Here is a 21,306-nt window from a genome sequence, read left to right on the forward strand (position 1 = left end):
TGATTGTTATGTATAAAATGCACTATAGTAATATTTTATTTGCCTTTACATATCGAAAATTAAAGAAAAAAAAATCGTTCCTATCTTTAATTTAAAAAAGAGAAGATTTTAATTTCATTTTAACATTTTAAACTTGATAATTGAAAATTTTCAAGTTAAGTTTTTATTTTTTTGCAATTAATTTATTCAAGTTTGTAGAAATATTTTAAATAAACACTAAAAATTAAGCTTTAAAAGTGTTATCTAAAAGTTTAGCTCAAAAATCGGTAATTTAAAGTGTTAATACAGCGAAATTGGTTTCTTTTTTTCTGATTTTTATAAAATATCACATATATTTTGGAGAACATGTTTTTAATTGGATTGCAATGGTTCATTCTTATGAATATTGCTAGCTTTGCAATCTTATGTTGATTGGTTATTTATTTTATGTAATTTGCATTATTTTCTATTTTTTTTTCAAAATAAAATGAATAATCCGAATAATATTCTTATAAAAACAAAAAAAAAAAAATGTAAATTTAAATCAAATTCAACTAAAAATTTTTTAATGTTAAAATTTGTAGCTGTATTTATTTATCTGATTTTGTAATTTAAGATAATAAAATCTAATTATAATAAATATACCAATATATCATTTGTATCATGTGTATCTTTAAATTTATATATTTAATTATATATTTATATATTTAAATATATACATATATATGTACATGTAAAATCATTTATATTGTACTTTGAAAAATTAAAATAGTAAAATTTTTTCATGAAAAAAGAAAAAAAAAACGTTGTTTAAAATAAATATTTAAAAGCAAAAATTAAATATAATTTATTCATTTAGAATGAATAAAAAAACAAACATAATATTATAAAAAAAAATATGATACAAGAAAATATATAAACATAATTTAATACAATAAAAATATAACGTAAAATATTAGAATAAAAACGTATGAAAAAAAAGGAACGCAAAGTGAACAAAACATAAATAAACACAAAAAAAAAATAATTATATAATTACAATTTGAGTAATTTTTAGTAAATAATGGAATTTTTGCCTTTTAATATTACAATTATTTTGTACGAAAAGAAGACATAAAAATGAAGTAAAAAAAAAACTAAAATCATTTAAATTTAAAAAAAAAATAAAAGAAATGTTTGCCTCAAAAGAAGAAATCATCGAATTATATGAATTTGTTTATTTATTTATTTTTTTTTTTATATATTATAGAAAAACAAAATTATAAAATTAATTTACAATCACATATAATATTATCATTTTATAATCCCACAATTTATATTATAAATTATGTTAATTTTTTCAAAATGAAAATCAATTAATTTTTAATATATCTAGGCGATTCAATGATAATCCATATTACATAGTAATTCTTTATATAATCTAAGATAAAATTTTAAATTTTTTTTGAGGATATTGCCAAGAATGTGTAATAATTATTGAGAACATTCAAAAGATACATAATTAAAAATATGAATTTTTTTTATTATTATTGTACTTATATAATAATATCATAATTTTGTTACCGGAGATATCGAAAAATTGAAAAATATATCGTAATATTCATAATTAAAAAGTTTAAGAAAAACCTGATTATCTTAGATTAAAGATTACAATCTCGTTTATTGTTATGAATCGCCAAAATATAATTTACTAATTTTTAATTAATTCTAAACAAAACAAAAATCAAACATTATAATTAATAAATTAAAAACAAACTAAAATTTATACATTACATTAAAAATTTCATTTCAAAAATACTTTTTATCTATCAATTCATACATATATATATATATATACATGTTTAAAAAATAAAAATATTTATGTATATACAGCATATTATTTTTTTATGACTTAACTAAATTAAATTGTAAAAAACATAAAAAAAAAAAAAACAAGCAAAAATTAAATACATATGTAAAACCATATATATGTATATACATGGTATATATTATATTAAACCTTTATAAGTTAAAATGCAAAAGTAATAAAACAGAAAAAAAAAATATTATTAATTAAATACTTATAAATTTGACAAAGTGATATACATTTTAATTGAAATTATATATTGTAATGGAAAATAAAAAAAAAAAAAACAAATTAATTAAAACTTTGTTCTGATTTCATTTATTTTATATTTTACAGAGTCTAGAGGATGAAAAGGACGAAAATTTAAATTTGAAAAATTCAAGATTGTGTCTATGTATATATTTTTTTTTTTGAAAAACTTAATCAATTCTGTTGTTTGCAAATCATGTTTATGATTGGCTTTTCCTGGATGAACATACTCGTAAGGTTGGTGGCTATATACTTAAAATTTTTGTTTTTTAGTAGTATTTAATTGAGTAACAGAAGAGTTCCAAAAACATCATATGCCTGAATATGTAAATTGTGTTTTTAAAGTTTATTAGAGCTGGGTTAAGTTCATGTTTTGCAATTTGCAAAAATAATTCTTATCAGTTCAATCGCCGTTCTGCAACTGCACTACATAATTTTAGTCTAATACCTAAAAATTTTTAATGAGCAAAGTTAAAAACATGAAAATTTTTTTTTTATTAAAAACAATACTCCATAACAGCATATTTTTACCGTCTGAGAACTGTTCCTCCATTTTTAAACGTTATCTATTTTTTTCCAATATCAAAATCTAAGCAAAATAAATCGGATTCGTTTCAATTTCCGATTTCTCCCACAGTTATGAAATCCTTAAAAAATAAGTATTTAAAAATTTTAAGAAATGATTAAATAAAAATATGTACATGTGTATATATACTTACAAAAATATTTCAATTTTTCTTGCAAAAAACTAAAACCTTGAATTTTTATATTATCTTTTTGCAAATTTCAAATTCAACAACATAATATAACAGCAAATATATCACTTGACAAATTGTCAGAGTAATATTTCTGTCTGCAAAGAATGTTTTAGAATTATCGCATATTTAGTATTGTCGCCATGAGCTCCACCTTTTTTACATCAATATTTACGAAATTATATTACCAATATTTGCGAGTACAAGAATTAATACATAAAGATTATTCTCCTTATGTTACCCAAAACATTCACAATGTGAAATATTATGTAAAGAAGAGTTGAAAAGTAATGAAATTACTCATTTTGTACAGAGGGTTATTGAACCTATATATAGGAGAGAGAAGAAATTAATTATCAATGAGATTTTTATAAATTAAAAATTATTTTTAATCTTTTATATTTTATTTTTATTTGAATTATTAGATCAATAAAACCATAATTAACCTTTAAAATTTGAATAATATAGAAGAAAATTTAGATCGGAAATCTTCGTAAAAAATATTTATTGAACTTAAAGTTATTAAAATAAATTTAATTAATATGGTCATAATATAAGTAATAAATTTATTATATAGAAAATAAAATTCTGCCAATAAATATTTAGATAATTTTTTGATTTTAAAAAGTAGTAAAATAGCCCTTTTCATTGAAGACGTAATTATGTATTTAACAATGTATACATACAATTATTAATCTTATTATCAGTTGTATTATCAGTTTGTTGGGCGTCAAACTGACTGGAACATCTTGTTTTCTAAATACATGTATTTGAATATCCTAAAAAAAGCTTAAAATATTAATTAATTCAGATTGAGAGATATGAAAAGAGAAAACATACAGTATAAAATTAAATAAAGTGAAAAGAATTAAAAATAAGAATGTAACTAACACATAAACATATACTAATAATAAAAAATTTACAGGTTTCCGTTTTGTACGAATTTTTAATATTTTTAAAATTACTTTCCTTAAAAATGCTAAGGTGTGACATAAATTTTTTTTTTGTCTAAATCTACCGAATTTGGAACCATATGTACGTACATGCAAATATATTTTACGATTGTATTAAAATGTTATTATCGTAAAATGAATTTGTATGGTAGCTTTTAAAAAATAAAAAAATTAATTTTTTTCACAGTAATATTTTTTATTTGTTTCATTTTAATATTCGAATGTTATTTAAAGAATACGCTTATAATAATTTTACATTAGAATAATCGAATTGTCGTGAAATAAATTAGAGAATTTAATTAGTTTATATTTATTATAAATATTAAGTAGATGTGTTAGTAACAATATTGTTTATAAAACTATTAAACGTTTGTATTGCAGTGAGTGGCAATAGCATTTTTTGTATTTGTAAAAGTTTAGTCAAAAATATTTTGCTCTTTTATATTTTAATAAATTCTATATATAGAAATTAAAAGAAAGTTTTTAAAGTAAAAGTTTTCTATTTAAAAAAAAATGTCGGGAAATTTATTTAGTTCAATGAATACAAAACTATTACCAATGAAAATTCATTATTTTTTATTTCATTTCGGTATGATATGAATGTAATATTAATGCATATGTGTATATAACTATATTATTAAAAACTGTATTAGATTTCGAACTATGACTAAATGAGAATGATTATTTTGCGAATTTTGTGAAATGCAAGCTTTGTATATTTGCTATCTAAATTTTGTTTTAATAATTATGTATATAGACGTTATCAATATGAGATAGACATATCAATATTTTAGACTTTTTCGTTAACTCTACTAAATTTTTGTACATTTCCCTCTCTTCGTATAAAGAGTTTTTACGTAACAATGCACATTAGTTTAACATAGAGGAGTATCGAAGAATTTGTGCAAATTTTTAACAGTTTCATTGCTGTTGTTTCATGTATAAATAATGTATGTACATACATGAATATTTTTTTCCTAGACTAAAATAAGATTCGACCCAAACTCTATAGTGCATAATTTAAATATTTACTTGTGAATGCGTAAAATTTTTGTTTTATTTTAGAATTTTTTTAAAAATACCAGTAAACATTTCGGGAAGGGAACAATTTCCGATTTTATTTTACGCTGATGCTCAGTTGTGTGAACCGATTAATTGATTAATATTTAATAAATAGTATTTTATTATTAAAGAGTCTTATATATCTTATTAATATCAACGTTATCTAATATTATTTTATAAAATTTTATGGATTTTATTTTTTTTTTGGCATTTTTATTTTATTATTAATTTTTTAATCATGTTTTCTCTACATATCTAATTGTTTTTTTATAGTTCACATTAATTAAAAAAAAAATAATAAATTTGGTAGAGAGAAAAATCTCAACAGCCTCTACTATGAGGTAATATAATATAAATTAATAAAATTTAGTTTATGGTGTAAATAAAAACAAATCTAAATACATACTATAAAAATGCTAATTATAATACCGCTTATACATACTACTAACATAGTAGTAAAAAAGTTTTATATTGTACTCATTCTCATATTGTTAAGGAATATTATTTTTGTTTTAATACTCGTATGTATGTTTATATTATAAATTTACTGTTCCTATATGTACACACAGTACATATTCGAACATTAAATCGTATGTACATTTATTTTGTTAAATATTAAATTAATTTAACATTTAACAAAATAAATGTAAATTAATTTTTAAATTAATTTTTTTTCTATGAATTCATAATTTTCTAAAATAGTTAATTTTGTTTTTGAAGGTATGGGCCCAATTTTTGCAAACATGTCAATTGTGGCGAGACAACAAGGATTCTCATCAGGAGTTGTTGGATCTTTACTAACAGCTCTAAATTTATTAGCAATGATATCAAGACCAAGTTTTGGGTGGATGGCTGATCGTTTTAAATTACATAAAACTATTTTTATAACAATGCAAGGAATAACGGCATTATCATTTTTTTTAATTTACTTTGTACCATCTTTTCCTAGTCAAGTTTCAGTTAGGAATAATTCAAACAACACCAAAATATATTTCTGTCCAAGAAATCCGGTATGGGATAATTGTTTTGAAAGCAGAATTCAAAATTATCAGTCAAAAGTTTTTAAATGTCAATTGAGTTGCAAGCTTAATGAAGGTTTGATGGTGAAACAATTTTGTGATGATGACAGGAGTAATGATTGCATTTCAAATAAGAAAACTGTTGAATATGAAATTCTTATTGATATTAAAACAATTGAAAAAAATTCAACCTGTTTAATTATGAAAGATTTTAAAAATATTTCAAATTCTTATTTTAATGAAGAACCATCATATACCAGATTACACGATGCAAATTGTGAAATAAATTGTGAAGATCACTTTTTAAAAAGTTCTTTGGTAAATAGAGGAACTCTACCTGATGATGAAATAATTAAAAAATATGAATTTTGGGTATTTTCTGGATTGGTTTTACTTGGTTTTGCAGCGTATTCCGTAGTAATTAGTATGGCTGATACAATTTGTTTTGATTTGCTTGGAGAGAATAGTCATTTATATGGGAGACAAAAAGTGTTTGATTCAATTGGAGTGGGGTTATCATCTGTTACAGTGGGTGTTGCAATCGATCTAATTTCAGGTCATTCTCTATTTAAAAATTATACAATTATGTATTTTTTTTGTTTGGTATCACTTTCTTTTAACATGATGTCATCTACGAGACTTAATGTAAGTTGATATATATTATCTATGCAAAAATATTTTAGAAGACACACATTAAAATATGCATGTACTCAAATAATTCAAAAACAAAAAAAAAACAAACACCCCCCAAACTTTCAGAAATTCTTCTTTTCTAAATTAGAACAATTCGAATAACGGGTTCAGGTAGTTGTTGTGCAAATCAAATGTATTATCTGAAATATTTCAAAGGTCATGACAGACATGTGGCCAATTAAAGCGCTTATTAAAATATTTCTTAGAATTTTTTATGGAATTGCTTAACGTCACATAGCCCTATTAGCTAATTTAAAATATTTGAAAAACTAGTTGAGGTAAATCCATAAAATTTGGTAAGTTCCGAATTTTATTTTATACGCGCCTCAAACCGGTTGACTAGATTTTGATTATATAATCAGATTGTCTTGGTGTAGGGCTAAGGTTGATTGAGGTGTTTTTTGATTGTTTTGTAAAGTTTTTCAAATATATCAACTCATACTGTTCGAAACATGATCAAGTTAATAACTTTTGGATTTCTATAAAAATTTATTAATTTTTTCAATATAGTAATATTTTTGATAATGACAACGTAACAGACTTATATATTGATATTATTAGCCCTTCGATAATTTGCTGTATATTTATTTTAGTTTACCCAATCAAAAAAATCAAAAAATATTATAAAAGATGTTGGAAAATTATTTAAATTAGTTAAAATAACCACTTATTTCTGTTGGTGCTGTTTTGCTGGAATTTTCTCAGCAGTTATTTGGAATTTTCTGTTATGGCATTTAGAGGAATTATCAGACGAAATCACACAAAATGAATGTGGCGGAAATTATATTAAAACAATTGAAGGTTTATGTATATTTGTTCAAACTTGTATAGGTGAGATACCAGTATTCTTCTTGTCTGGATATTTTCTAAAAAAATTCGGACATGTCAATTGTATGCACATTATTATTGGAGCATTTGTAACTAGATTTTTCTATTATTCAATTTTATCAAACCCATGGTGGGTTTTGCCAATAGAATCATTAAATGGTATAACTTATGGTTTAATGTCAGCGACCATGGCATCGTATGCCAATTATATTGCAGAACCTGGAATGGAAGCTACAATACAAGTAAGAAATATAAATCTTAATTAAAATTACTATTAGAAAATCCATATTTAATTTTAATTTATTTAATCACAACAGGGACTGGTTGGTGCATTTTTTGAAGGAGTTGGAATTTCAATAGGTAATTTCGCAGCTGGAACCCTATTTGAATTTATTGGAGGTAGCACCGTGTTCGCAATATATGGAAGTATTGGATCAATCGCATTAATAATTCATATTTTAATACACATATTATTAAAAGATAAATTTTTTTAATACATTGATTTAAATCTACTAGCATTATTTACAATTTTAAAATTATTTTAATTTATACTTAAGTTTGTACTTATCAGTGTTCAAATTTATATTAAATATACATGTATGTATGTATTAAAATAATATAAAACGTTCTAATGTTTTATTCACTACCAATTAAATAGAGTCTGATTTTAAAAAAATGCAATTTCACTATTTAACCTTATGGTTATATACAGGGTGTCCGGCACTCAATGGTATTCCCGAAGCAGGGTGATATAATACATTCAGACGAACAACAAACAACTAGACCTCGTGGAGACGATATTGAAACTTTTGGAAATGTTTTGTAGAGAAATGAAGGTGATGAAAATGTCTTTCGTTTTGGAAAAAAAGTACATGTTATTACTGCATAGTACTGAAAAATACTTAGTTTTATTTTATTTTCTAAGGCTTTGACCTCAGTTTTTCGTTTGATAGACATGTTACTTCTAAACATTAGAAGTAACATGTCTATCAAACATGTTTTTTATAACATTATGTTATATCAAAATGAAGGTCAGAATAATAGCTTTATAGATGTTAGTTCAGCACACACAAACACCCACATAATATAATATGAATAAAGCATGAGCGTAAAATTGAATATAATCTCTTTATATGTACATATGTATATATATTTGATAAGTTTATTAAATTAGAAATTAATTATAAAAATGAACTTGTCTTTCAAGTTTTAAATGAAATATCTTAAAGTTTTACTCAATAAATTGTTCTTAGAAAATTATTCAAAAATATTGTGATTGCTATATAGTCTAACAAAAATACTATACCATCAGTCAAGTTATAAATTTATCTATGTATTTATAAAAACTTATAGAATAACTTATAAAAATTTTTTTATGAATTGTTATATACTAATTTACAGTTAACTGCATAACTATTCAAAGCAAAAAAATGCCTACATATGTATGTATATATTATGTAGATGTTCGAACCAGTAATTAGTATTCAATGTGTTAATCGATGTATTAAATATTCATTATTTTATTTATAAAAATTATATAAATAAATTCTTTTTATAGCATATAATTCCGAAAGAATTTTTAATATGTCCCGATTAATTTCCATGTAGTTCGTCCGTTTACAAAACTTCTCTTTCGAAATTTGAAATGGCCCTTATGAACGAAATTGTATTCTTTTGTCTATATTCAATTTGTAATATTTAATTAAATTAAAAATTAAATAACTTTGGATCATACAAATTGTTTGTAAAGAAGCGCTTTTGTCTGTTTTGTTTTAATCACAATCTACAATATTATTTAAATTGAATTTATTCATACTCCAAAATATATCGATTTATTGCACATATTTATGAGTAAAATAAAAAAAATTGAAAGAAGCGTTAAAATAATGCTCGAATTCAAGGGTTAATTGCTTGAGTTAAGAAAAATAATTTTTTTTTTCAATGACATTTTCAATATAATTTCTCTACACATACAATATTTATTCAATTTTTAAATTGTTAGTAAATGTGCTTCTTAATAAACCTTATTTTCACTTTTTGATTATATTATAGGCTTGATTTTCGATTTGTTAAACTTGATTTGAGTTTTATTAATATTTTATTATTTCTTCAGTTCAGAATATTTATTTTTAAGTATTAATTTCTTATTAGTTATATTTTATTAGATTTCATTAAAAATTAAAACTTTTATTTAAAAAATTTGTAAGATTTCAGTAGTTAAAGCTTGTTACTAGATAGCAGTAGGTCTAAAAGATTATTATTTTTATTAAAACTATAGTTACTCCATGCTTAATTTTTCAATATAGGATAAAAATATGCCGAAAAAATTTTGGTCTTCAGTAAATGTAAAATTATTGCCAATGAAAATGCATTATTTTTTATTTCATATGGGTAAGTTCAAGCATTCAGCTTAGTTTTACATTGAAAAAAAAAACTGTTGAAAGGAACAAGGATTGTAAGATGAAAGAAAATTTTAACTTTTTTAATTTATTCACTCCAAAAACATTTTTAACTCATTTAAATTTATTGTTTTAAAGGAACTGCTCCAATTTTTATAAATATAGCAATTGTTGCAAGGCAAAAAGGATTTTCATCAGGAGTAGTAGGTGTACTACTAACAGTTGTGAATTTATTGGGAATGATTTCAAAACCAAGTTTTGGATGGATGGCTGATCGTTTTAAATTACATAAAACTATTTTTATTACAATGCAAGGAATAACGGCATTATCATTTTTTTTAATTTATTTTGTACCATCTTTTCCTAGTCAAGTTTTAGTTAGGAATAATTCAAACAACACCGAAATATATTTCTGTCCAAGAAATCCGATATGGGATAATTGTTTTGAAAACAGAATTCAAAATGATGAGTCAAAAGTTTTTAAATGTCAATTGAGTTGCAAACTTAATGAAGGTTTGATGGAGAAACAACTGTGTGATGATTACAGGAGTAATGATTGCATTTCAAATAAGAAAACTGTTGAATATGAAATTCTTATTGATATTAAAACAATTGAAAAAAATTCAACTTGTTTAATTATGAAAGATTTTAAAAATATTTCAAATTCATATTTTAATGAAGAACCATCAAATCCAAGATTACATAATGTAAAGTGTGAAATAAATTGTGAAGATCAATTTTTAAAAAGCTCTTTGGCAAATAGAGGAACTCTACCTGATGATGAAATAATTAAAAAATATGAATTCTGGGTATTTTGTGGATTATTTTTACTTGGCTATTCTGCTTTTTCGGTGGTTTATAGTATGGCTGACACAATTTGTTTTGATTTACTCGGAGAGAATGCTCATTTGTTTGGAAAACAAAGAATGTTTGATTCAGTTGGTGCCGGAACATCAGCCGTGGTTGTTGGGCTGACGATCGATCTAGTTTCAGGATCTTCTTTATTCAAAAATTACACAATTATGTATTTTGTTTGTCTTATATCGATTTTGCTTAATATGATTTCGTCTACAAACCTTAAAGTAAGTTTTTTTCATATACATATACTTATTTTTTATATATTATTTAATTGATAAGATAATTATTATAGTTTAATAAGCGCTTTCACTGCCATCAGTGTTTTTGATTTAAATGAAAACAGTTCAGATTATTTTTGATTAATTGCACTCTGCGATAGAAATTCTTATTTCAGTTTGTGTAGTTTCATACCAGTTACTTAGCAGCTAAAAGTTTAAAAATATTTACCACTAATTTACGTTTTATTTATTAGTAACAGCATTGTTGCAAGTTAGTGCGTTCTTAAATACATGTCATGTTAACACATGACATCTAATATGTAAACAGGTTGTTAGAATATATTAATTGCATTTTTTTTCTGGAATAAATTTACACTTACATATGTAAATTTATGTTACACGCTATTACGAGAGCGCTTTTATATTTTAACAAAGTTAATTTGTTATTTATTTTAGTTTACTCAATCTAGGAAATCAAAAAATATTATAAAAGATGTTGGCAAATTATTTAAATCAGTTAAAATAATCACTTATTTCTGTTGGTGTTGTTTTGCTGGAATTTTCTCAGCAGTAATTTGGAGTTTCGTTTTTTGGCATTTAGAAGAATTATCAGATGAAATCACACAAAATGAATGTGGCGGAAATTATATTAAGACAATTGAAGGCTTATGTATATTCGTTCAAACTTGCATTGGTGAAATACCAGTATTCTTTTGGTCTGGATATCTTCTAAAAAAATTTGGACATGTCAATTGTATGCACATTATTATTGGAGCATTTGTAACTAGATTTTTCTATTATTCAATTTTATCAAATCCATGGTGGGTTTTGCCAATAGAATCATTAAATGGTATAACTTATGGTTTAATGTCAGCGACCATGGCATCGTATGCCAATTATATTTCAGAACCTGGAATGGAAGCCACAATTCAAGTAAGAAAAGTTATTTCAATTCAAATGTTTGCGAAATATTTTAAATTGTTATATATTTTATTTAAATATTATAGGGACTTGTTGGTGCATTTTTTCAAGGAGTTGGAGTTTCAATTGGTAATTTTGTTGCTGGAACTTTGTTTGAATTTTTTAGTGGAAAAACGGCATTTATAATATTTGGAAGTGTAGGATTAAGTTCACTTATAGTTCATATTTTAGTGCATGTAATTTTAAAAGCAAAATTTTTTTAATTTTTTGCTGCATTAGACTTTAAAATATTTAATATATATGTACATAATTGTTTGCCGTAATTCAATGTGTGACTAAGAATATTTCTAAATTGAAAAGATTTTAGCATTTTTATACACGGTACGAATGAATATTTTTGATCAGCATCGAATTCTGAGTTGATGACAGCGATAACTTAAAAGCCCATTCAGCTAGGTCAAACAACTCTTCACCAATTAAAAGGAGTTGTTACCACTGGAACTATACTTTATTTTGTGTTCTATTATTTAAAAGTAATTTGGTTATGTTTCAGTTTGGTAACTTGATAAATCAAAGTTTGGTTATTAAAGTTGTAAATAACTGTCATACGATTTGGAAAAAAATTTACTTTTCACCCATACAAATTACAAAATGTACGGAAATCAAGTACAACAAAGTTTATAGTAATGAAACCATGAAGTATTAGGATTGAAGTTTTTTATTACGGTTCAAAAAAAAAAAAAAAGATTTCAAAAAACATTTGTATGGGTACCACAGAATTGATTAAAAATGTTTTTTGTACCATCAAGATAAAATCAAATTTTTTATCAAGGAAGATAAAAAAAAGGAAATTATTGATTTCATGTGTATGCTCACATCCGTATGTCAACATTTTGTGTTCTTGTGCAGAACACAAATTTGGCTGCCTCTTGATAAAATATAAAGGTATATATGAATATCATGATGATGAATGCGGCGAAGAAATAATTTTTCAACTTTAAATTCAGTTCGAATACAATTATTTTGTCAGCTATAACCAAATATATAGAAACTTGCTTCTAAACATGTATGATCTATTGAGTACATGCTGAAATTTAAAAGTTTCTTAAAGAAATTTTTTTGACGATACCTAATCGATTGTGTTAAATTTTTTATTATTAAAAAACGTTGTTATATATAACAAAAACTAGGAAATTTTACAAAATTTTTATTAACTAGAAATATAAGAATTAAAATAATGTTATACAATTTATTTTGTTACCCCTATTTTTAAAATATTTGGGATTAAAATAAAAAGTAGGGGTTCGCAACAAGTACTTAAGTACCTACCTGTACATTAATTACTTATGTTATGATTTTTTCATACATTCATACATTGTTTTCTTTTTAAAATTAAATTTGAATAAATTAAAATAATATTAAAATTTTATTTTTACTCATAGAGACTAGCTTATTTTAAAAAAAAATATGTCATTATTATTTTATAACAAAAATAAAATAAAAATAAATTAAAAATGCAAATAAACTTCATATAAAATTTTTAATTAGTAGCCATTTTTCAATTTACAGCTCCTTACTAGCATAATGCATTTAAGCAAATTTAACATGTATGTACATTTATTTTTAGAACGAATTAACATTAGACCACTCGATTCAAATACTTTGAGAAATGGAAGTTTATACATGACACATAGAAATTTTAAATATTTCTCAATATACTCAGCATATTATGTATGCAAATATATCGCACACTGGGACACAACTAAAAAATATATCTTCGTATTCCGGAATTTAAAGTATTTATAGCCGAGCTTAAATTACTAACGAAGGCTAAAAAACGTTGGTATAGAACTATACTACAAGTATATGATCAAATTTTCTGTATTATTTTATTATGGAAAGCTTTATATATTGAAGTATGACAGTAATAAATGAAAGTTTGTGACTCTGCATTTTGACTTATGTCATTGTTTTCGTAAATTTGCGACGTAAAATAAAATTAGGGAAATGGTTATTGAGCCGGCAATTTTATATTGTTAAGAAATTAAAGTAAGGGGTTTTAAATTTTAAAATTCTTGGAGCAGTGATGCTCAAACTTTTTACATTTTGTATTTTTATGATATAAAATATTTCATAATCTTCTGTAACCCTTTTATTGCTATATTACAATTTAATTTTTAGAACTGTTCATTAATAAAATTATTAATTGAATTTTTATTATTAATTATTTATAATTTTTTATTTAATTTATTATTCATATAAAATCTTAACATGTATACATTCATTTTGAAGCAAACTAAAATAGAAACTTAAAAAAACCAAAACAAACTGAATGAAAAATACACGTGCTAAGAGTTTTAGATTATTACCATTACTATAAATGGCGCTGAAAGTTTAAACAACAATTTAATTAAATTTTATGAAATATACATACTTTAATATCTTTATATATCTAACAACAGGTGGTAGTTCTAAGCTACGAATAAATAGAGCGCCGTATACAGGATGATTTCACTACTTTATAGTGAACAACAATTATTCAGAATATAAACAGAAAAATTGTCTAATTTTTATATTTTACATATAGTTTATGTCTAGATTTTACCTTGTTATCAATGGTCAGACAATTGTAAATATTTAAATTTTTTTTTATCTAACTAAATATTATAAAACATTATCTAAAACCCATAATATATGCGCGTATATGCCCATATATGCGTGTAACATAAGGGTAAATAAATTATTTAAATTATTAACCAAAAATATGCCATAAAGAAAAAAAAAATTATATATTGTATAAAAAGTAAATTTTAATATTTTTCATTCTTACTATTTTTCATTTTACAATTTTCAATTCATCATCGTAATTGTTTTAGTTTTATGTCTTTCATTCAGAATTTAAGTGTACCTACTTATTTACAAATTTAAGAGATTTCCTCATTATCTCTGTAATAAAAACTACAAATATGATAAGAGATTTTTTAAGATGCATCGTTTAATTTTAACATTACTCGTATTTCAGTAGATAGTTTGAATTTATAGGAGCAGACAGAGGATTTCATAAATTTTTTATTTTAATTTATTTTCAAATTTTTAAAAATGTCAAAAAATCTATTTTCTTCAATTAATGCAAGGCTATTTCCAATGAAAATGCATTATTTTTTATTTCACTTAGGTAAGTTCCTTATATGTAAGTACATTTGTCTCAATAATTCGTAATTTTGTTTGCTATTGTACAGAGTCAATGAAAAATGTTAACATTATTTTTATGTGAAACTAATGTGATTTTTTAATGTCAATTTATTGTTTATAAATATGACAACCTATTTATTCTCACAATCTATACATACATATATTATAAATAGACAACACAATATAATATCGAATTTGCTGATTTACATTGGTTTCTAAATTTTTAGGAAGTTTGTGCTTAATTTCAAACAATTCCCTTATAAACTCAGAATGAAAGGGAAAGAGAGACGAAAACTTTATTGGAAATATAATATGGTGTGAAATAAAATGAAAATTATTGAGAAAGGTTCAATAGGGTTAATTGATGAAATGCAAATATGTATATTTAAATCAAAAATTTGAATTTTAGTATAATGTTGTAAAGCTTTCTGAAAAACAGTAATTTAAATATTAATGGCTTTAAAAGAGGAAAATTTAATAATACATAATTATGGAAAAAGATATACAGCCTTATTCTACTGAACATAAAAATATGTTAGGTGAAGCATTTGTTATTCTACTAGACACGCTTCTTATTACTTGTCACAAAAAACGTTCATAATGTTATTTTGCAATACGCATTTCTAAAATTGTCACTTTTTTTGGTAACATTTAGTCGCATATATACAACATCGAGATATAAAAGTTGTTGAAAATTAAAATTTAAACAAAATGAAGAAGATATAAGTATCATTTTCCTAATGTTCTTCATCACTTTCACGTCTTCTTCAACCCAAAAACAAAAAAAAATATCTTACTTTCTCTAATTTACTATTTCTTATTTTCTAAATTTCTTAGATCAAAAAATTTCGAGTCTCGCTTCTTCTGTCATATCACATTTCGCATCTAGTAGAATGCCAAAAAAACATGCGAAGTGAAAAAAAAATTTGACTGTCACAAATGCGACGCTCCTAGTAGAATAAGACTGATAGTTTCAAAAATAAATTTGCATTTTGCATCAGAATGAATTATTCATCACGTTCACCATATATTCATTTTGCCTTACTTATGTTATTTTAAAATTACTTGCATAATAATATTATGTACTTGCAATGGCAAATTATTATATTTATAATAATAAAGCACAATCTGTGGGGAATATTCAGAAACAATAATTGTTTGTTGTCAATATTTTGTTATAATTTTATCATAAAAAGTAAAATTCTATTTAAGTAAAAATTATTTAATATTTTCAATTGCATTTTTATATTTGTAACTTGCATTTATATATTCGTGAACTATAATTATTTGTTTATTTTAAATATCAAGGTACCGGTCCAATTTTTGCAAATATGTCTATTATAGCAAGACAACAAGGTTTCTCATCTGGAGTATTAGGAGTTTTATTAACAGTTCTTAATTTATTAGCAATGATATCAAGACCAGCTTTTGGTTGGTTAGCCGATCGTTTTAAATTACACAAGTCGATTTTTTTAACTATGCAAACAATAACCGGATTATCATTTTTTTTAATTTATTTTGTACCACCTTTTGCCAGCCAGGTTAAGGTAAGAACAATTTTGAACAATACTGAAATATTCTTTTGTCCAAGAAATCCAGTATGGGATAATTGTTTTGATGACAGAATTCAAAATTATGAATCAAAAATTTTCAAATGTCAATTGAGTTGTAAGCCTGAAACATGGATGCGCAAACAATTTTGTGATAATAACAATAATGATGATTGCATTTCAAATATGAAACCCTTTCAATATGAAATTTTTGTTGATATGAGAACAATTGAAAAGAATGCAACTTGTTTAACTATGAGAGAATTTAAAAACATCTCACATTTAAATGCTTTTGGGTATTTTGATGAAGCACCGTTGTATGCCAAAATGTATGATGTAAATTGTGAAATAAATTGTGAAGATCATTTTTTGAAAAGTTCTTTGGTAAATAGAGGAACTCTACCAGATGATGAAATCACTCAAAAATATGACTTTTGGTTATTCTGTGGATTACTTTTGCTTGCTTATTCTGCTGCTTCAGTTGTAATGAGTATGGCTGATACAATTTGTTTTGATTTATTAGGTGAGGATAGTCATTTGTATGGAAAACAAAAAATGTTTGATTCAGTTGGAGCAGGAACTTCGGCAGTTGTTGTTGGGGCTATAATTGATATAGTTTCCGGTCATTCCCTGTTTAAAAATTATTCAATCGTATATTTTTTCTGCTTGGCGTCAGTTTCACTTAACATGATTTGGTCTATGAAGCTCAATGTAAGTTTTATTTACATGATTTTTTACCAAAATTTTTCTATACTTTATTACTTTTAAAGAAGGGCTTAAGAATTAAAAAAAAAGGTAAAAAATATTATTTTTTTTTAGTTTACACAATCTAAACAATCACAAAATATTATGAAAGATGTTGGAAAATTATTCAAATCGATAAAAATAGTTACATTTTTCTCTTGGTGTTGTTTTGCCGGAATTTTCTCAGCAGTCATTTGGAGTTTTGTCTTTTGGCATTTAGAGGAATTATCAGATGAAATCACCCAAAATGAATGTGGCGGAAATTATATTAAAACATTGGAAGGTTTGTCTATGTTCACCCAAACTTGTATTGGTGAAATACCAGTATTCTTTTGGTCTGGATATCTTTTAAAAAAACTTGGACATGTAAATTGTATGCATTTAATTTTTGGAGCTTTCATAGCACGATTATTCTATTATTCACTTTTATCAAATCCATGGTGGGTGTTACCAATTGAATTATTAAATGGTATAACTTACGGTCTATTATTAGCAACGATGGCGTCATATGCTAATTATATAGCTCAACCTGGTATGGAAGCTACAGTACAGGTAAGAAAATCTTTTTTTTAAAGTTGAATATAAAAGTAATTATTAATATTAAAAGTTAAAGAAGTATTTTAAATAATATTTTATAATTTTGCAGGGACTCGTTGGTGCATTTTTCCAAGGAGTTGGAGTTTCTGTGGGTAATTTTTTAGCAGGAACTCTATTTGAATTTTTTGGTGGAAGCATTGCATTTATGATTTTTGGAGTTTTAGGATTAAGTGCATTTATAGTTCATGTTTTAGTTCATGTCATTTTAAAAACAAAATTTTTTTAAAGAAATTCGACACTCCGGGAAAATTTGATGCAATATTTGTAAATATTTTTCACAGAAATGTTTTATGTAATAAAATATATGGAGTGTTTTTATACTGATTACTATTATAGATTCTTAGTTTTATATAATTTTGTATAATTTATAATTTAAAATAATTTAATGTCAAGTTTTTTTGAGAGCTTTTTCATACTCAATTTAATGCACTCCCATCTTGAATTTCGAATCGAGCCAGCTAGATATACCCTGTAAATTTTCTTAGGAATTGATAATTGAATTCAAGCTAATTTAACTACTTCATTGGAAATTTTTATACATACATACATATTTATTTTCAATCAATAAAATTTATTTATGTTTTTGTTTTGACGCCTATTGTGATGGCTTTTAAAAATTAAGTTTTTAAAAGCTTAACACAACTAGTTTTTAATTTAAAAAAGTTAATTTAAAACTATAAAAATATTTTTTATAGCAACATAAAAAACCATTATAAATATACACCAGCATGCAATTAAAAAATTTTAAAAATATGTATGTAATTTTCCTATGCAGAAAAATAAAATTGGTCGAACAATGAAGTAATTCCCTAGTCTGCATAAATGTAGAAAAAACTGATATCAAAACAGCCGAAACAGTTCTACAAAACTTTTTTGTAGAACCGTTGTAGAAATTGTGTAAGTGTCGAAGTTATGTTCATTATAGAATTTTTTTAATTGAAATGTTTGCTGAAATGTTAACAAAATGTTATAGATTCAAATTTATCATGACTCAATCTGGGATTTGGAATTAAATAGCAAAATGCAAGGAAATCGACTTATTATTAATTCAGAATTGAAAAGATAAAAAATTTCAACTATTAAATTGTTTTTAACAAGACGTACATCCAAAAAAAAGTCGAATAAATAAAGCAAAGAAATTTGTCTGTATACGCAGCATTATTTATTCTGATGTCCAAATTTTATCAATTTAACATTAGAAACAATTTTGAACAATATGTACACGGAAATAAATAATTGCAGTAAAATAATAAAAAGAACTTACATTTGCAATCAAAAATGTGTAAATGAGGAAATTCTACACCAAAGTACGAGTACATACACAAAAATTTACAAAAAACTACAATGTCACGATAATACGTTGACATTGCTGGGAAGCAAAAGCAACTGTCACAATACTTTTGTAGTTCGTTACCGAAAACTATACATTGCAGAAATACCGTATTTTAATGAAGATAGCCACCTTTTTATTTTTCCTTATTATAATCGTTATTTTACTCGTTTTTTTTTAACTCAGTTTTTCGAGAGTTCGGTCGAATAAAATTTCGACCTTAAAAAATGTTTAAAATGTTCCGACCTTAGAAAAACTCAATAGACCCTTATTCGGCGGATAAATGTTAAAGTTTTGCATTTTGTTGATTGTTTTCTTTTAGTGAACTTTAATTTTTTTGACATTGGTGTTCTGCCTATTGTTAACAGTAAGGAAGGTATTATTATCGCACCAAATTTTATGAATTAAATTTTCAATATAAATACAATTCTCCATGTTATAGAGACGTAAATAAAGTATGTCTAGCGACATTTTAATATATAGATTTGTCTGTCGGTCAGTCTGTTTTACATTTTATCTCGATTTAAGTTTAATCTATTTTAATGAAGTTAATATATTGACAATCTGTTGCGGTACATTGCACTCTAAAAATCGGACTTTTTGTCAAGAGAAAAGGAAGTATACTAAATGTATACTAACCCTTGTATTAGTAGTTAACTGATTTTAAATACTTAAAATCATTTTACTTTTAACGCTTTTTTCCTCTTCCACCAAATTAAAAAAAACTGGCTTATTAGTATGTGTGTATACATAAATATTGTTTCTATTTTTAGAAAATATAGCTGTCGATCGTGTGTGGTTCACATCAAATTTTGGTAATAAAATATACAGATAAAATGTTAAATTTGTTTTTATTTCAACAGCTGGAAATAAAATTAGTAACCGTAAGTTATAACGACCAAATTTACTAAGATTTTTATTAGCGACTTTGACTTAAATACTATGACTGCAAAATAATAAGATTCGTGAGTATATGGGTATATAATATAACTATGTACGTACCTGTCATACATAACTATGGTTAAATAGTTATGTGTTTGGGAATAATTAAATCATCAATTAAAATGGTGTGTAAAATTTTAGATGTGTTTTTTTTTTGTAGATTTTTAACAACACTGTTGATTTGAATTTCTTGTTCACTTTGTATTTGTTCTCATCTTAGAGATGAGAACAAAAACAAGAAAATGCTCCTATATATATATTTTTTTAGTACTATAATTTCAGTATTTCGAATATAAAACAAGACACTAGGTTAAAATTTATTCGTTCAGTTGAATTTATTTTTTTGTTTTTTTAATTTTTTTTAAATTTGTAAAAAAGAGTAATGGCGAAAAATTTATTTTCCACAATAAACACAAAAATGTTGCCAATGAAAATGCACTATTTTTTATTTCATTTGGGTATGTTACGAACAGTGCTTGTAATTTATGAAAATTTTGTGTGACAAACGATTAACGCTATTGTGTGAACGTTCAATGCGATTAAGATTTTATAAAAACTAATTTAGTGTTTGATAATTTCCTTTTTAATCTGTCTTAAATAAAATAATAACATTCCTTGACCTTCAAAATGCAGTAATACGTTTGTTACTGCATTATACAATTCAACAATTCATGCTCATAAGCTGAATATAATTATAATTAGCATAATTTTATTTTGCGTATTACTGCATTTTGGAAGTCAAGTATTCTTTATATTAATAAAAAATAAAACTATTAAGAAGAGTGTGCAAGAAATTTTTAATCTTTTTTCAATCTTTACTTAATATTTGTCAATTAATTTGGTTTTCAATATCCTTTTTCAGTTCGATGCTGGACAATTGATCTTTTGTAATATTACTTATGTACTGTACACTCGTTTGGAATGTTGAGTTAAGACCAGTCAGAGATTTACTGTCGATATCACAAGTTTCTGGAATATTTTGTGTTTTATATTGTGTTGGTTTTTATTTTGTTCTTTACTGTTGTTTATGTGTTTGGAATAGTTGACATGTTTTAATTTTCCACTTTTAGTTCATTGTGAAAAACTGAATAATTATACCTAATTATATTCTAAAATTATACAATTGTGAAAACTTAAAACTAATTTTTATGTGCAATCAGTAGAAACTGTG

At 24.1% G+C, this 21,306-nt stretch overlaps 3 protein-coding genes across 3 annotated transcripts; all 3 read left to right on the forward strand.

The window, feature by feature from the left end:
• The first annotated feature begins 6,158 nt into the window (after positions 1 to 6,158).
• On the forward strand, positions 6,159 to 7,893 carry LOC129607159 (major facilitator superfamily domain-containing protein 6-B-like). Its single transcript, XM_055517914.1, has 3 exons — positions 6,159 to 6,508; positions 7,150 to 7,626; positions 7,702 to 7,893. The coding sequence occupies exons 1-3, from the start codon at positions 6,290 to 6,292 to the stop codon at positions 7,876 to 7,878; spliced, it is 873 nt and encodes a 290-aa protein (XP_055373889.1). The 5' UTR covers positions 6,159 to 6,289; the 3' UTR covers positions 7,879 to 7,893.
• A 1,752-nt stretch (positions 7,894 to 9,645) lies between these two features.
• On the forward strand, positions 9,646 to 13,235 carry LOC129607142 (major facilitator superfamily domain-containing protein 6-like). Its single transcript, XM_055517891.1, has 4 exons — positions 9,646 to 9,775; positions 9,922 to 10,865; positions 11,316 to 11,792; positions 11,867 to 13,235. Exons 1-4 carry the CDS (start codon positions 9,700 to 9,702, stop codon positions 12,041 to 12,043), a joined length of 1,674 nt encoding a protein of 557 aa, XP_055373866.1. The 5' UTR covers positions 9,646 to 9,699; the 3' UTR covers positions 12,044 to 13,235.
• A 1,598-nt stretch (positions 13,236 to 14,833) lies between these two features.
• On the forward strand, positions 14,834 to 18,184 carry LOC129607155 (major facilitator superfamily domain-containing protein 6-like). Its single transcript, XM_055517909.1, has 4 exons — positions 14,834 to 14,955; positions 16,281 to 17,233; positions 17,342 to 17,818; positions 17,913 to 18,184. The coding sequence occupies exons 1-4, from the start codon at positions 14,880 to 14,882 to the stop codon at positions 18,087 to 18,089; spliced, it is 1,683 nt and encodes a 560-aa protein (XP_055373884.1). The 5' UTR covers positions 14,834 to 14,879; the 3' UTR covers positions 18,090 to 18,184.
• Positions 18,185 to 21,306: the final 3,122 nt, after the last annotated feature.

Source organism: Condylostylus longicornis, unplaced genomic scaffold, assembly GCF_029603195.1.
Source record: "Condylostylus longicornis isolate FDR11 unplaced genomic scaffold, ASM2960319v2 ptg000026l, whole genome shotgun sequence".
NCBI lineage: Eukaryota > Metazoa > Arthropoda > Insecta > Diptera > Dolichopodidae > Condylostylus > Condylostylus longicornis.

Excerpts from the sequence above, each read along its gene's own strand:
- LOC129607155 (XM_055517909.1), top strand. The coding sequence starts at position 14,880 with ATGTCAAAAAATCTATTTTCTTCAATTAATGCAAGGCTATTTCCAATG. Across the intron at positions 14,956-16,280 it reads TTATTTTTTATTTCACTTAG|GTACCGGTCCAATTTTTGCA; the intron begins GTAAGTTCCTTA and ends TTAAATATCAAG. Across the intron at positions 17,234-17,341 it reads TTTGGTCTATGAAGCTCAAT|TTTACACAATCTAAACAATC; the intron begins GTAAGTTTTATT and ends ATTTTTTTTTAG.
- LOC129607142 (XM_055517891.1), top strand. The coding sequence starts at position 9,700 with ATGCCGAAAAAATTTTGGTCTTCAGTAAATGTAAAATTATTGCCAATG. Across the intron at positions 10,866-11,315 it reads TTTCGTCTACAAACCTTAAA|TTTACTCAATCTAGGAAATC; the intron begins GTAAGTTTTTTT and ends TATTTATTTTAG. Across the intron at positions 11,793-11,866 it reads GAATGGAAGCCACAATTCAA|GGACTTGTTGGTGCATTTTT; the intron begins GTAAGAAAAGTT and ends TAAATATTATAG.
- LOC129607159 (XM_055517914.1), top strand. The coding sequence starts at position 6,290 with ATGGCTGATACAATTTGTTTTGATTTGCTTGGAGAGAATAGTCATTTA. Across the intron at positions 6,509-7,149 it reads TGTCATCTACGAGACTTAAT|TTTACCCAATCAAAAAAATC; the intron begins GTAAGTTGATAT and ends TATTTATTTTAG. Across the intron at positions 7,627-7,701 it reads GAATGGAAGCTACAATACAA|GGACTGGTTGGTGCATTTTT; the intron begins GTAAGAAATATA and ends TAATCACAACAG.